Genomic DNA, 16,509 nt, shown 5'->3' on the forward strand with positions numbered 1-16,509 from the left:
CTTAATTTCCCGTTTAGCTTCATATGCTCTGTGCTGATTGATGCGTCGTGCTTCGGTGTCCACCAGAAATAGAAGCCCTGTGTACATCTGGTGGAGGGCACTGGACTACCGCATCTGGGAAGGAGCTGACACGCACCACAGCGGACCTGGTGGAAATTAACACATAGCCTAAAATGGAAACCTATCAGCTTCAGTGGAAATTGGGGGTTAGGGTTAGTACACGGAGGCAGCGCCCGTGTGGGCATGGTTCCAGCGACTCTAACTGACATGCCCCCAGTCTCTCAGAGCAGAGAGAAGTGCTTGTTTTTGCATGATTTTGAGACCTAATTTTATATGCTTAGTGATTTTTTTCATCTTTCAGATTTGACTCAGTGGTCAATGACTCATAATACAAAATAATTTCTGCTTTACACAGACTTAAAGTCCTTTCAACTTCTTCTTCGACATGAGGCCCCCGGCTGCATGTCGCTCAGAGGACACCGGCAGCCACCCCCCCCCCCCACCCCCCCCAAAGTAAATGGACAAAATGAACTGCATATTTTCTAAAGTATTATTGTTGTTTAAATGTTTTAAGGAGATTTGTTGTTCAAAAATGCAGTTTTGTCAATTTCAGTCAAAATATTCAGAGAATATCTCCAAAATTAAATTGTGTTTAAGTTTGAGTGGAATATTGGCTTTGTTTGTACCTGCAGCTGAAGAAGTTTTTTAAGAAAACCGAAATACTTACACAGATAAAAACATGCAATAACGGTCTGCAAACATTTATAAATTAAAAATGTCTTGCTCAAGCAGGATCTGGCCCAAATTAACCTCAGAGAATAATTAGAATTCTATATTAAACTGCAGTGTTTGTTTTACCTGTGAGGTAGTTTGAGGGGGAGGAGCCCACATTCTTATGTTTGTTCGGAGGCGCCAGGGTTGTCGGGAGGAGGAGTTTCCACCTTATGACGTACTATTGGGGGAAAAAAATCCAACTTGCCCATTTGTTGCTAACTTTTTTACAAAATGTGGAATAACAAGTGAGGGAGGAAACAGAACTTTTTCATCGTTGGCCCTCTGAATGAGGTCAAAGGAATGTACAGTACATCACTATAGCAAAACCATCATAAAGTAATTTTTTTCATATTACTGCCCCTTTAAATCTGTTCAAATAAAACAAAAGACAAAATTGGTAAAGACATGGCTCCAATATATGAAACAAACTTCAGAACAACTCCATACTTTATATTCATAGTTTGTAAACAACTGTTAAATCCTTCTTCAAAAATTGCATGTTTTCAGTTAAGTTGTCTAATTATTCCACAGACTGACAAACATTGTAAGTTTGTTGAAGACAGTTGTTCCTCTAATTCACATCTGCTTTTACAGTTGGTAGTTAATTGTTATCCAGACTAATTGTGCAATGTATCAAAAGCTTAGATCACCTGTAAACTTTGAAAGCTTTTTGTTGTGTTTTGGATGCTGGCTCTTTGTCTCAGGGGCAGTCCTGGTTGTTTGATCCTTGCATGGTTGGATATATTTTTTATCACTGTACATTGGCTCCAAATAATAAATGATAATGATTAAATAAATATTAGAAGAAAATCAAATGTTGGTCTAATAATTCAGACACATTTCTCCCCCCTCTGAGATAGTCATTCAGCCAGGCACAGGTCAATGATTTCCCTCTTTATGTAAGGCAGTGGACCGGAGTCCGAGCAAAGTCCACTCAGGAAATGCATCCAGAACAACTTTTTCATGGTGTGTAACTCATGTCAGTATGCTGCACTGCCAAAGCAAAGCCTCGGGCAGCTGGAGCTTCAGCCTGCGATGGATTCAGTGTGTTCTCACCCTGTTTGTGGTGCCCGTCATTTCACACCCACAGTGTTTGGATTTTAAGCCACCATTCCGTCCATCCAGAGAGCTGGAGTTCTGCTTAATGTACAAGGATTTTGGCTGCTGTGACTATCAGAGGGACCAGGAACTAATAACCAGGTTCTACCAGGTTATGGAGGACTTTGATGAAAGCGGCTATTCCAGCTGTGCAGGGTTTGTGATGCAGTTTCTCTGCCAGGTATACACACACACACATTCACACGCACGTTTGTTAGTGCGCGAATATACTAACACGGTAATCATAATGAAACCGCCTTGAAGAGCTGCTGGTAAAGATTGTGGGTCAGACTGTAGTCTCACAATCAGACCCTTGAACATTACAATACTTTTACAGTGATAATTATTATCTTCAGTAATAAAGTGAAGATATCACAAAGGTATGCATCCGGATTTCAAAGGACGATGTGTGAGAAAAAAAAGTTCCCATAAGTAGTCCATGATTCATATAAACATTTAAGGATATTTCTAAATGTTAAATCTATATCTAAATATTTAATCTAAATGTTAAATCTAAGTCTAAATATTGTATCTAAATGTTATATATCATATCTAAATGCTAAATCACATATCTAAATGTTAAATCTATCTAAATATTAAATCTAAATGTTTAATTCTAAATATATGTTAAATCGAAATGTTTAAATCTATATTTAAGTGTTATATATCATATCTAAATGCTTAATCTTATATCTAAATGTTAAATCTAAATTTAAATGTTAATGTAAATCTAAATGTTGAATTTAATGTTTCGCACATATGCTAATTGACCCCGCCCCTTCTAACCTCAACCAATACACAAGCAGAGAGACACACAGCCGCTCCCACCCACCTCTTCACCGATGCTTGCCTGGGTGATATGTATGGCTGGTTCTCTCCCGGTGGCGGAGATCGAGCGCGCAGTCATGGCAGGTGTCCGAGCGGCACTTCACAGTACACTCATAACACAACAGTGCAACACAGTTATTACAATGTATTTTAATGCTGTATTTTGTCAGTGTTTGTTAATTTAATGCAACATGCTGAGATCTCCTGAGATTCACGTGGTTACGGTAGCTGAATAGATAAGGCAGTGTGCTTGAAAGCATAAGGTCTCCGAATCGAACCCGTCATGGGCCTCTTTTCTAATTTCGTTTTTTTGGGGATGTCTAGAAATTTGTAAAAAATGTCATTCTGCACCATACAATACATTGTAATAACTGTGTTGCACTGTTGTGTTATGAGTGTACTGTGAAGTGCAGCTGGTACACCTGCCATGACCACGCACTCGATCTCTGCCGCCGGGAGAGAACCAGCCATACATATCACCCAGGCAGGCATCGGTGAAGGGGTGGGTGGGAGCGGCTGTGTGTGTCTCTGCTTGTGTATTGGTTGAGGTTAGAAGGGGCGGGGTCAATTAGCATATGTGTGAAACATTTAAGTTCAACATTTAGATTTAGATTTAACATTTAGATATAAGATTAAGCATTTAGATATGATATATAACATTTAGATTTAGATTTAACATATAATATTTAGATTGAACATTTAGATATAAGATTTAGCATTTAGATATGATATATAACATTTAGATTTAGAATAAATATTTAGACTTAGATTTAACATTTAGATATAACATATACCATTTAGATTTAGATTTAAATATTTAGATTTAATGCTTTTTTTAAACCTCTATACATGTGGTTAAATGTTGTGTTAAATGTAGGAAAATGTGCTAAATATGAGAAAAGTGAGATAAATAATGAAAATGTGCTAGCTACAACTTTTATACAAAATTTTTACACTTGGCACCCCATACATGTCGGTGCTTGGCCTTTGGCTCTAATCTGCTGAAATATTTGTGCAACATTGAGTAAAACCTTCGTAAATAGTGTAAATAGCTGTTGTCAGGCAAATGTAAACCCCTCTTAAAATGGCGGAGGGAGTTGCTAAGGCAAATGTCCCGGATGATGATGTCACCGCAAAAAGGTGTACAGTGAGACAGCAGTCTGACCCACAGTCACTACCAGCAGCTCTTCAAGGCGGTCTCATTATGATTACCGTAAGTGTTAGAATATTCGCCCACTAGAAGACAACGTGCGGCTGATTTGACCAGGCAAATGCGAACTACGGCTGGCTTTCCCCCCTCACATACTTTGCTGACTTGGCTACTTCTTAAACACGCCCCTGTTCAAGAGTATTTTTCTTTCTGTAAGGAGAGCCTTGATATCTGGATTAATCCAAGGTTTATTTTTGGAGAAAGACTGAACCCTTTTGCATGGTACAGAATTATTTAATTAAATTCAACTTTATTAGTATAGCAAAAATTACAACATTATTCATCTCGTAGCACTTATCAAAATATACAATTCCTAACAAAATACACAACAAATCCACAAGAGCTGCTTGCATCAGCTAAAATAAGGAGAAAAAAATCTGTTAGAACCAGGCTCAGAGGTGGTGGCCATCTGCTTCCAATGGTTGGGGTTACAGTAGTGGACAGAAAGAGGAGAACGGAACAGTATAGCGAGATGTTGAGCCGCAAACCACAGATCAGGAGCTGCCAGCTCCAGCGTCCAACAGAAAGAGAGAGAAAGGTGAGGAGAAGGCAAAAACTGCAATTATGCACACAGAAAATACAGTAATCTGTAAGATGCTCTGATATCAATGTCCTCCTCATTGGGATCCCACAGTTATCAGGGCATCACTGTCTGTGCAAGAGAGGTTTTTCTTTCAGCTGGATGATACTAGCCTGTAATTGTATTATTCAATGTTCAATACAGGCGATTAGTCTGGAAGCGCTCACAAGGTATTTGAGTTCTGGGGCAGGACAAACATGCACAGAGAAACCAATCAAATGAAGAGCAGACGTGACAACAATAGCGCAATAAGCGTAGATCTTTTTCCCTAAATGCAGCCGGAAGAGGAACATGGCATGTAGTACGGTACAGACTTATGGTTTTAAAGACTCTTCTTGTTGTGGTTTCAATGAAATATCCAGGTCTTTTAAAACAGAGCAGAGCAGCAGCTCTGATAGTCTTCTCCGTGGTGGGTGCCATGTTTGTTTTGACACTGCTTGGTGCAGGAGATATGACGCTGTCTCTGTACGGCTCTGATTAACTCAGTGTTTTTCGAGCCAAGGAAATGAGTAGAAACGGCTGCTATATCATAATATTTTTTCTTACAAAAAGTAAGGAAGTTTAATTAAATTGAAAAAGCTCAACATGCTAATTGGGACAGTGTGATAATTTAAACAACTTAAAGTTTTAAAATACAAATGCATTTCAATAGAGACAGTTTGACAACATGATGTTATCTGAAAAAGTAAAGCATGTGCTTGTAGGCCTACTCATGTCTGCTTTTCTATCAACCTGTTTCCTCAGGAGTGTTCTCCCTATGCAGCTCATCTTTATGACGCTGAGGACCCAAGCACCCCAGTTAGGACCATTCCAGGACTTTGTCCAGATTACTGCTCCCACTTTTACACGACGTGCCCCAGGATCCTGCCCCTGCTATCCAATGATCCACTAATCATGAAAGTCAAAGAAAACCAGACACTTGCTTGCCAGTACCTTGAACTAGATGACATGGATTACTGCTATCCTCATCTGCTCAGCAACCAAAAACTCACCCTGAACCTGGGTCAGGTTCAGTCTAACTCAGAGGGTTGTATACAACTTTGTCTGGAAGAAGTGGCCAATGGGCTGAGGAACCCGTTAGCCATGGTGCATGCTAATGATGGCACACACCGCTTCTTCGTAGCTGAGCAGTTGGGTTTAGTGTGGACGTACCTTCCTGACCGCTCCAGGCTGGAAAACCCTTTTTTGAACATTAGTAAGGCAGTGCTGACATCATCATGGGAAGGTGATGAAAGAGGCTTCCTGGGACTCACCTTTCACCCCAAATTCAAGTACAATGGGAAACTGTACGTGTACTACTCAGTAGAGGTGGGTTTAGAGGAGAGAATCAGGATCAGTGAGTTCCATGTGTCATCCTACGACATGAATGTGGTAGATCATGCCTCTGAGCGGTAGGTTTAATTTATATTTCTAGATAACAGTGATCTAAAGATGTCTTTTTCATTTGTGAACAATTTATGTGTGTGGACAAAGACTTTCTTGTCTCATTGTACTCCACAGTGTTATTTTGGAAGTGGATGAACCAGCATCCAACCACAACGGAGGGCAGCTTCTGTTTGGAGATGATGGTTACTTGTACATTTTCACAGGTGATGGTGGAATGTCTGGAGATCCATTTGGAAAATATGGCAACGCCCAGAACAAGTAAGGAAAGAGTCTAAGGTTAAAAGTAAGGCTGCAATGATTAGTCGACAAAATCAATTATGTCGACTACAAAAATTTGTAGACACAGAATTTATAGTTGTTTATTCTTGTAAATTAATGACAAAATCCAGTCCGCGGCTGCCGCCTGCTTTCTTTCTGCTACAGTACCTTACAATGACTCATTGGGACGTGTTGCGCCACCAACTACGAGCAAGTAAACAACGAAGAACAAGAATGGCGGAGAGAGGAAAACACTGAAGAAGCTTAACGCTACCTAAAGTTTCTAAAGCTTCAGAACTTTTCACCGAAAACAGTGAAAAACTTTGTGTAAATCCAGAAGTTCCGCTGCCAATCATTAAAGCACGACAAAGATACGCGGACACTTAAAACAGAAACACAGCCTCGGTTTGTCCTCGGACCCAGAGAGGAGTGACATCACTACCGCTGATATTTACCAAATCTTTCATTTTTAATCACATGCAAATGTGTTTGTTAGCCGACAGTCAGTGATTCAAATAGATATTTATTAGTAATAGATAGTCTGTGTGTACGTCTGAAAGCATGTTTAGCCGTATTCATCAGATAGTTAGTAACGTACCTGCTTTGAAATAGTTTTTTCTGCTGATACTAATGTTTATTCTGAACAGTAAACCTCTTTAATTTATTATGAATTATGTGATTTGGATAACATTAACTATACATTTCTTAACTTGTAAGGATTCTTTCAAACAACATGTTATTATTTATTATTTTATTTTATGGACTTGATTTAAGTAAAAGCAGCTCTGTGATTGGTTTAAACCTCATTACCTCCACAACCTGCCGGTTAGCTTCAGCTTTTTAATGTTACTTATTTACACTCTTTGTTTACTATTATTTTTTTGTTCAAGACCACTTAAACTTTAACTTTGTGATATTTAATTTATTCATGATTTTATTGTAATTTTGATTATATTTTGTGTTAAATATAACAACTACACTACAGATACATGTTTTATGTCATTGTTTAAACTTTTAATTCCTTATTGTAAAACATGCTGTCACACTACAACAGGGACACGTTCACAGGTGGAAGGATTTAAGCAGGTGCGCTAAAAGAAGCAGTCCAAAATATGTGCTTCAAAACAGAAAACAAATTGTGACTGGTCGACTAATCGGAAAAATAATCAATAGATTAGTCGACTACAAAAGTAATCGTTAGTTGCAGCTCTAGTTAAAAGTCCCTGACAATATCACGTGAGCAAAACATTTATATAGACAGTTAAGTTCTCTAAGAGTGGAGCTTTGCTGCAGATGACTGTGATCTCATATTGAGACGGAAAGTCAATGGTCATCTGTCACAGATAGCTTTACTTGTCAGTCAGGACTCAACAGATCTCAGGGATCAGATGCACACTAACCATCTCCATTTGTTGGAAATGCAAATCATGTTTAAGCCAACAGGAGTATCAACTAGTTTAGACCCAAATGTCTAGTAACCTGTAAATCCCAAACAGTGCCTACTCTGGTGACCAAAAGCAAGTTGGTCATTAGTGCAGCTTCTGAGCAGGCTAAGACAGACTTTAGTTTAATCTCGGTAAAGAAATAAATATATGGACTTCATCATGTTTTTATTACCAAAGATCTATTTTTAGCCATCTCAACATTGTCATAGAAAAAAAAGATTGTTAATCATACTTTGTCATTATTTTAATTGACTAAATGAACACTTTGCCAATCTCATATAAGTTGAGCCTCAAAGGTGGAGAAAGCACTGGCCTCCTGTTATGGAAGCTGGTTCCATAAAGAGCCTGATAGCTGAACGCTCACATCACATTATACCAGCGGACTGGGAGCAAAGTGTTTTGCTTGGACAGTTTAAGGCACTAACATCTCAGTGTAATAGAGCTTTAGCATTAAAGGTGCAGTCCGCAACTCTCAGATCCCTCTCTCCCCCTCCCTCCCCGCTGCTCTCTTGACCTTCCTCCAAACTTTCCAAAGTCCCTCCCTCACAGGAGCGAACAAGCTAACGTTAGTAACTTCAACATCACAGTAATATAATATGCTCTGTTAAAAGCTCTGCATCACAGTAATATAATATGCTCTGTTAAAAGCATATTACTGCAGAGCTTCTCTCTCTCAATGTACAAGCACTACAGAGTTCTAGTGTAACAATTACAAATCAAACATAATATAAATCAAGCAGCAGTAATTACCTTGCGAACAGAAAAGTCGCTAATTCCATCTTCTACTCCTTCAGACCATCACTGTAAAAAAGATGGCGCTACAGCCCCGGGAAAGGAGCGGGCCCTGTGAGCAACAGCTGTCAGACAGTCCATCAAACACAATCCTAGCTCTGATTGGTTCTTTTTGCTCGGTCGCGGTGCTTTCTGGCAATCTGCCAAAGGCTGCTGGAGCAGCAGGGAAGACTCAACGAGTCTGTTTTTTTTTCACACAAACTACTAGTTTGATGTAAAGCTGTTCTTACAAAGTGACAGCTTTAGCAAATATGACAAAAGTCACTTTTATAAGAGTTACAGGCTGCACCTTTAAGTGCTTTGAATGCTAACAGGAGGAGTTTCATTTTCCATCCTAGATTTTACAGTTTTTGTATTATTTTAGTGATTTTATCTGTATTGAGATATTTACACTCTTGCACCTTTATTTCCTAGATCTGCTCTCCTGGGTAAAGTGCTTCGTATTGATGTGGAAGGCAATGACAAAGGCCCACTGTACCGAATACCTCCAGATAACCCCTTCATTCAAGAGCCAGGAGCAAGACCCGAGGTTTATGCCTATGGTGTGCGCAATATGTGGCGATGCTCTGTGGATCGGGGTGACCCATTGAGTAAATACGGCAAAGGTCGCATCTTCTGTGGAGACGTAGGCCAGAACAAGTTTGAGGAGATTGACATCATTGAAAAGGGTCGGAATTTTGGATGGAGAGCAAAAGAAGGATTCTCCTGCTACGACAAGACACTGTGTCGCAACAGTTCACTGGGTAGGCACTCATTAATAAGCTGTAAAGTGTTTACTTTTGTTAAGAAAGTAACTTTATAAAATACTTACAAACTTATACTCACACGCATGCAACAGCCAATATAAAAAGCTGAGACTGAATGAAGAAAAAGGAGTAGGAGACCAAACATAGTGATGGAAACTTTGTCATTTCAAATCACCTTCAAACTAAAATAGAATGTTAAGTCATTTTTTTTAAACATGCTTTGCCATCTGACCCCAAATGTTCCGAAAGGAATTTAAAACTCACAGGATGCTCCAAATGAGCGGTGGTTTTGTCCTTTGTCAGGCGGGTGTTTTAAAGCTGCTGGGGACGGCAATTTCTTAACAGATAAAGCCTTAAGGCAAATTCACTAAAGGTTTAGAGGTATTACAACATGTGCAAACGTCACTCCTCCATTCGTTATTAAAGAGTACAAACCCCAGGGAATCAGGAGTGCGCTTCTTCAGCACGTCATAATGCACTCACAATCCATTTAGAGTGTTTCCCTCTGATGCATATGTAATGTGGGCGGATCTCATAAGTGGAGCATAAAAAATGGGAGGGGGAAATGCAAATAAATTAATCCAGTGAACGCAATGCAATTCATCAAAATCTGGAACTGTTTGCCGTGACTGTTTCTGTGCTGAAAATAGTATGACCCACAGGCAGGTGCAAACTCACACACAGAGGTTATCCCTGCAGTAGATGTTGACACAAAACATAGCAGAGATGGAAAAAAAATGCTCCAGTTAACCTTTCTAGTATAAGAAAACACTTTAAAAAAAAAAAAAAAATAGCCAATATTAATGTCACTGAAAGAAAATGCAGAGTAAAGTGTGTGTGAAGAAGAGAAACAGCTGGAGTCAGTGTGGCTCCGTGCACATCCTCTCTGTGGTGCTGAGAGTCGCTGTGCACGGAGCTCCATGGATGTCACTCGGAATGCTCCAGTGACCTCCTTTGTCTTCCTCTTGTGTCGCGTTGATGTAAGGAGCGTCAGGCCAGAATCAATTTAAGCAGCGATGGAACAATGTTCACATATGAGAGTGTGGTGACAGAGCGCTGCTCAGGAGCTCAGTCCTGCTGGATGATGTTTTTCATGGACTGATTAGAGCAAAGTTACAGAAAATGACAGAGCAGACACATTGATGGGGGGGGACATTAGGTTTGAAAGTTTATTAAACAGCATTTTATTTGTTTGTTTTCTACATTAATGAATATTTGTGCAGCAGACAGAGTCCACCTGCCTCCAATTTCACTTCTTCAAATGTCATTTTGTGCTTCTGTGCACTCACCTCTCTATGTTAAACAAGCAAAATGTTGATTTAATTAGGGCGGTCTCAACCACGTCTATACGCGCAGCTATTAGTGGTGCAATGTTAGTGAATTCCCCACAACTGGTAGAGAAACAGCTGTTACGGTTAAATTTACGGTTACCTCGTCTTTGACTTGAAAACACACTCTGCGGTGATAAATGTTGAAGACCAGACAGGAGAGATGATGAAGTAATAAAAAATGATTTAATCTAAACTAAATAAAAAGGTACAAAGCGGGATAGACAAAGAGGTGGTCTCCTCTGGCCAGAGGAGAAGCGCGAAGAGAGAGACCAAAAGTTCCTTTCACACACATTCGTACCCCACTGTCCCACCTCCCCCCTTCCACAGACAATATAGAAGAGACCAGGGGGGAAGGTCAGTCTGCCGGAGGTGACACCTCCAATGTCGGGGTGAAAGTTAGATGTGTGTGTGTGGGTGTGTGAGTGAGTGTGTATGTGATGTCTGGGGTGGGTTTGGACGTGCTCTGGCCTTGGAGATTAAACTGAGGCCAACTGACATTCCTTTAGAGAAGATGTATTATGGGAGTGAGCCCACTGACTTTGCAGGAAGATGAAAAGACATCAGACAGGCGTGGAAAGTTACATCTTGGGGTATTAAGTTGAATGAGATCAAAAAACAAATATATGAGTATACATAATTAATCAATTTTGCCACCACACAGCGCCACCAAAGGATTTAGGGACGCACCTGCTGTACCACCCTTTATCTCAGATCTTAGTGAACCCGCCTCTATAAATATATAAATCCAACACCATTTACTCACAAACAATCAGATGTCGAAAGTAGAAATTGCTGCTCAAAAGTCTGTTTTTGTCTCCACCAGAAACAAATGCTGCTCATGTGACTTGTGTATTGTATTGTGGGAAGTGAAGTCCCATTGACGGATGCAAATAGATGTTTTTACTTCAAACTTGTTTTCACCAGGAAAGGTGATTGGCTTCATGTCGTCTTTGTTCTGCTTTGGTTTTAGTATGCCCCGGTTTTAGTATGCCCCGAGATATGACATAACTCTGCAAGAACATTCCACTTTGGTTGCTTTTTTTCGAGTAACATAAACATCTGCTTGTTTTGTCAACAACTTTCAATCCGTGAAAACAGCCTGAATGTGGCATCACTAATGAATGAGAACAACTTGAACCAAAATGAGGATTGAGATTGGGGAATGAGCTATTTTAGACAGTGAGCACAGATTCTGATCAAACCAGTGACAATAAAGTGAAGCACTGAGTGAAGCATCAGCTTACTGGTAGAGGTTAGAAACGGACTGACTGACAACTCCCAAACTTCTTACAGTCTCATACAATTTAATATGTTTTTCAACCTTAGGGTCGTGAGCCCATATGGGGTTGCCTGGAATTCAAATGGGGTCCCCTGAAATGTCTAATAATTTATAATAATAATACAAATACTGATTAAAATTTTTTTTTAAAAATGTTTCTTCCTGTTAAAACGTTTCTTCCTGAACCTGGAAGAGTGCGGACGTGTTTGTCAGAGGCTCTCCGGGAGTGCAATACTCCCGTCTGATAACACGACCTTGACTAACAGTGAGCAGCGAACAGCTGCATCTGAAGGGAGCCAAAGACAACCTGAGCCTGGGAAAACTGGGCCCAGATCATGCCTTCAACAAAAAAAGCAAGTCAAATGCCACCACCGGAACCAGAACCTGATCCGGCTATGGAAGAGCTTAAAGAAATGATTAAGGACATGAGACAGGACATGAGACAGGATCTCATGTCCTTAAGACAGCATCTAACTACGCAGATGGAGTCCATAAGGAATGCCCTGGAGAAATCATTGAAAACCGTGGAGAGTGACGTCAAGGTACTGAAAGAAGAAAATGTGAAGAATGCTGAAAAGATAAAAACGCTGGATGCGAGGGTTGAAGATCTGGAAAGAAAAGAAAAAGAAAAGGATGTCATCATCACTGGCCTAAAGATTAGGCCAAGGAGCTACGCCAGTGCAACAAGACAAGCAGATGAACCGACCATCGAAGACACAAAATCGATTGAAGAACAGGTGATTGTTTACCTGGACTCGAAAGGCATTGAAGTGAACCCTGACAACATCAACCACTGCCAGCTGCGCAAAGATACCAGAGATGTGAAAATTAAATTTACCAACGTGAAATTTAAAGCTGAAATAATGAAACGAGGAAGAAAACTTATGTGAACGATGGTGTTTATGAAAGAGAACCTGACGAAGCAGAATGCAAGTATCGCATGGAAGGCACGCCAACTGAAGAAAGGAGGAAAAATTGTGAAAACTTGGACCAGAGGCTGCAGGATCTACATCACACCCCCAGGAGGAGAAAATGGAAAACCTGTTCTAGTCGAAAGGATGGAAGACCTGGAAAAATACGAATGAGGTACCTAAAAGACAAGAACACTGATAGAAATCATGGATATGGAAAGAATCACTAAAAATCATCTACAACATCATCATCAACAACGGGAGAATAATCAAGTAGATGAAGTGGACCCAAACAACTTTTCACACTGGAAACAAGACACGAACTGCCATTACTACACAGAGAATGAATTCAAAGTGGAAACAAAGAAGGAAAAAGGTCTGTCACTTATTCACTGTAATTGTCGGAGTATATATGCAAATTTTGAAGACATTAAGGATTACATCTCCACATTGTATAGGTTTGACATAATAGCACTGTCAGAAACTTGGCTGAAAGAAAAAAAAGGCAAGGAGTTTATGATAAAAGGATATAACTTTGTCTATAAGAACAGATTACATAAGCCAGGAGGAGGGGTAGCACTATTCATAAAAGAAAATATTGAGATGGAGATTATAGAATCGATGAGTTTAACAGTGGAAGAAGTGATGGAATGTATAACAGTGAAAATTACAAGTCCAGAGGGACGTAAGATATTAATCTGTTGTTTGTATCATGCACCTGACTGTAAAATAGACATATTTAATGAGAAACTAACTAAAATGATAGAAGAAATTAAAAATAAGAGATTACTGATATGTGGAGACTTCAATATAAACATTTTAAATCCTTTAAAAAATACACACATTGAAGACTTTACTAATTACATGTACACAAATGGATTAAAACCTCTCATAACGAAACCAACCAGAATTAATAAACACAGCTCAACACTGATATACAACATCTTCACAAACATACAAAACACAGATCTAAAGAGTGGTATATTAATAAATGACATCTCTGATCATTTACCAATATTTATGATACTAAACACAAAAGAGAAGAAAAACCTTGAAAATCATAACACACAGACATACAGAAGACTGGAAGGAGAAAAACAACTAGAAAACTTTAAACAACAGACGTGGGAGAGTGTTTTCAAGGAAGAAGACGTGAACGTAGCATATGACACATTTACAGACACAATAACGACAATTTACGATAAATGCTGCCCTTTGAAACAAATAACAATCAAAAGTAGAACTAACAAAGTACCATGGATTAATAAGAAAATAGCCAACGTATGCAAAAAGAAAAACATACTATATAAAAAATATATAACAGAAAAAACATTAAAAGCAGAAATACGTTATAAAAAATACAGAAACAAAGTCAATAATTTACTAAGAGAAAAAAAAGAGAATACTATGAAAAACAATTAAAAGAGAATAAAAACAAAAACAAAAAATTGTGGGAAATTATAAACACCATAACCATGCGCAAAAGCACAGAAAAAAATGCAGACCATTTTATAATAAACAATGTAAAAGAATACAATAAAAACATAATAGCACAAGAACTCAACAGTTTTTTCATAAATACTGGAAAAGACAGAGAAAGGGATAAATAAACACCCAACATTTAAATGGAACCATTTTGACAATGAGAAGAAAGACATTGATAAGTACCTTGTACTTGAAGAAGTAACAGAAGCAGAGGTGGACAGAATAATCACAACCTGTACCTCAAAAAAATCCAGAGACGTTAATAATCTAACTATGACTCTAATAAAAAACCATAACAGCTGAAATAACCCCGCCATTAACACATATAAGTAATCTATCATTCAAGTATGGCGTTTTCCCAGAAAAAATGAAAATTGCAAAAATCAGACCGATCTACAAGGGTGGAGAAAAATGTAATTTCACTAATTATCGACCTATATCAATATTACCACAATTATCAAAAATTCTGGAAAAACTGTTTATGAACAGACTTGACAAATTTATAGAAGACAATAATATACTACATGAAGGACAATATGGATTTAGAAAAGGACGTTCAACAGCAATGGCTATAATTGACATCACGGAGAATATAAGAGAAGCATTAGAAAAAAAACTATTTGTATTCGGAATTTTTCTGGACCTAAAAAAAGCCTTTGACACAATTAATCATGATATTCTAGAAGAAAAACTTAAAAATTACGGAATAAAGTACAACGCCTTAAAATGGAAGCTTCAAAAAATCCTACATACCAAATCACTTAAAACAATCTATTCTTCACTCATAGCATCGCACTTAAATTACTGCTCCGAAATATGGGGTAATAACTACAAAACGTATCTTGAACCACTATTTAAACTACAAAAAAAAGCTATAAGAATTTTACATAAAGCACCACACAACGCACACACAAACGAATTATTTGAGAAGGCAAAATACCTAAAACTGCAAGAAATAATACACTACAACACACAAATACACGCATTTAGGGCTTCATCTAAAAAACTACCACATCAAATACAAAAACGTTTCACATACAATCAAAATTCCTACGACTTCAGACATAATAATGTGTTCAGACCGGACAGGGTCAAATCGAATGTTGGCAAACATAGTACTGTGTATAGAGCCATGAACCTCTGGAATAGCCTTGACGCAGAGACAACAATCCGTAAATCTGAAAGGATTTAAGGAGAAAACACGGAGGACATTTCTACAAACATACAGATCTCAAGTCAACTCTTCATCGAACTCTACAGCGACGACATGGAACTCATCAACTGGTCATTAAGCGCCATTGACAAAATCTTCACGACGAGGCAACTGCTACAGCACGAATCAGCGTGTCCAAAGGACACATACCCAAGTGGATATGCCATGGATGCACGAGGGAGAAGCCAGATGCTCTGTCTCTCCCAGTTGACAGTGGAAGATGTGGAGGACATCTATCTGCTAGGGGTCATGATCTTTGGCCTGCTAATGACGTGGGTATGTGTATGTGCATGTGCCTTTCTGATGGATCGTAAGCTGAGGCGACTCTCAGAGGATATGAAGGTTCTCCGAAAGAAGAAGAACTTTTCGTTTGGAGAGTTGGAGGAACGTAAACAACGACTGGAAAAGAAAGCTCGAGGAGATACGGAGAAAAAGGACAGTGAGGAGGAGTAACAACAGGAACAATGACTGTAGACGAGAACACATCACATAAAAAAGGACAAAAAAAAAAAAAAACGTTAATGATGAAATTATGCAGAAGATGAGAATGTTTGACAAGGGAAGAAACGAGGTTTGATGTAAAATTATCTGTGTTCAAATCAGGGGACGGATCTGGATAAGCATAATGCTTTTTTCCGTCGCCCTTTCCGGCATGCAAAAGGACAAAAAAAAACAAAAAACAAAAAAAAAACAATGATGTGATTCTGCTCTGAATGTCAAAATGAATTTCTGTGATTGCAACCATGTCGGAAATGAACTGAATAAATAAAAAATAAAAATAAAATTATTTTTCAAATTATAAAACTACTCACTAAACAATTACAAACAACTGTATTCAATAATTTCACTTTCTTAAATAGAGTTTGAATAAAAGGCCATATAAAAATATCTGAGCTGGCACATCTTGTCACTTTGTGCACTAATCCTGGCAACAACAAACATTATAAAATATATAATAATAATAATTGGGTAGTCATTACATCTGCTAATGTGTAATTTGTGGGAATGCATGGAGGCTCCTGACTGCTGGTTGATTTATATTCTTGTTTCCAACTTTTATTTTTTTATTCATGTACCCCTTATAACAATTTGCGTAGCCCTTGGGGTACTCGTACTCCACTTTAGGAACCTTGGAACTAGACAAACAGAAGTGACAAACCAACGGATGATGGT

At 38.6% G+C, this 16,509-nt stretch overlaps 1 protein-coding gene across 1 annotated transcript in view; it reads left to right on the plus strand.

The window, feature by feature from the left end:
• Positions 1 to 1,708: 1,708 nt before the first annotated feature.
• The window catches only part of hhipl1 (HHIP-like 1), a 32,913-nt gene continuing 18,112 nt past the window's right edge, over positions 1,709 to 16,509 (plus strand). Inside the window, exons 1-4 of the mRNA XM_028442557.1 lie at positions 1,709 to 2,053; positions 5,235 to 5,881; positions 5,991 to 6,134; positions 8,786 to 9,114. Coding sequence (XP_028298358.1) covers positions 1,760 to 2,053; positions 5,235 to 5,881; positions 5,991 to 6,134; positions 8,786 to 9,114 — 1,414 coding nt within the window. The 5' untranslated portion in view covers positions 1,709 to 1,759. The remainder of the gene's footprint in view (positions 2,054 to 5,234; positions 5,882 to 5,990; positions 6,135 to 8,785; positions 9,115 to 16,509) is intronic.

The sequence above is a fragment of the Gouania willdenowi genome, unplaced genomic scaffold (genome assembly GCF_900634775.1).
Source record: "Gouania willdenowi unplaced genomic scaffold, fGouWil2.1 scaffold_55_arrow_ctg1, whole genome shotgun sequence".
In the NCBI taxonomy this organism is placed as follows: domain Eukaryota; kingdom Metazoa; phylum Chordata; class Actinopteri; order Blenniiformes; family Gobiesocidae; genus Gouania; species Gouania willdenowi.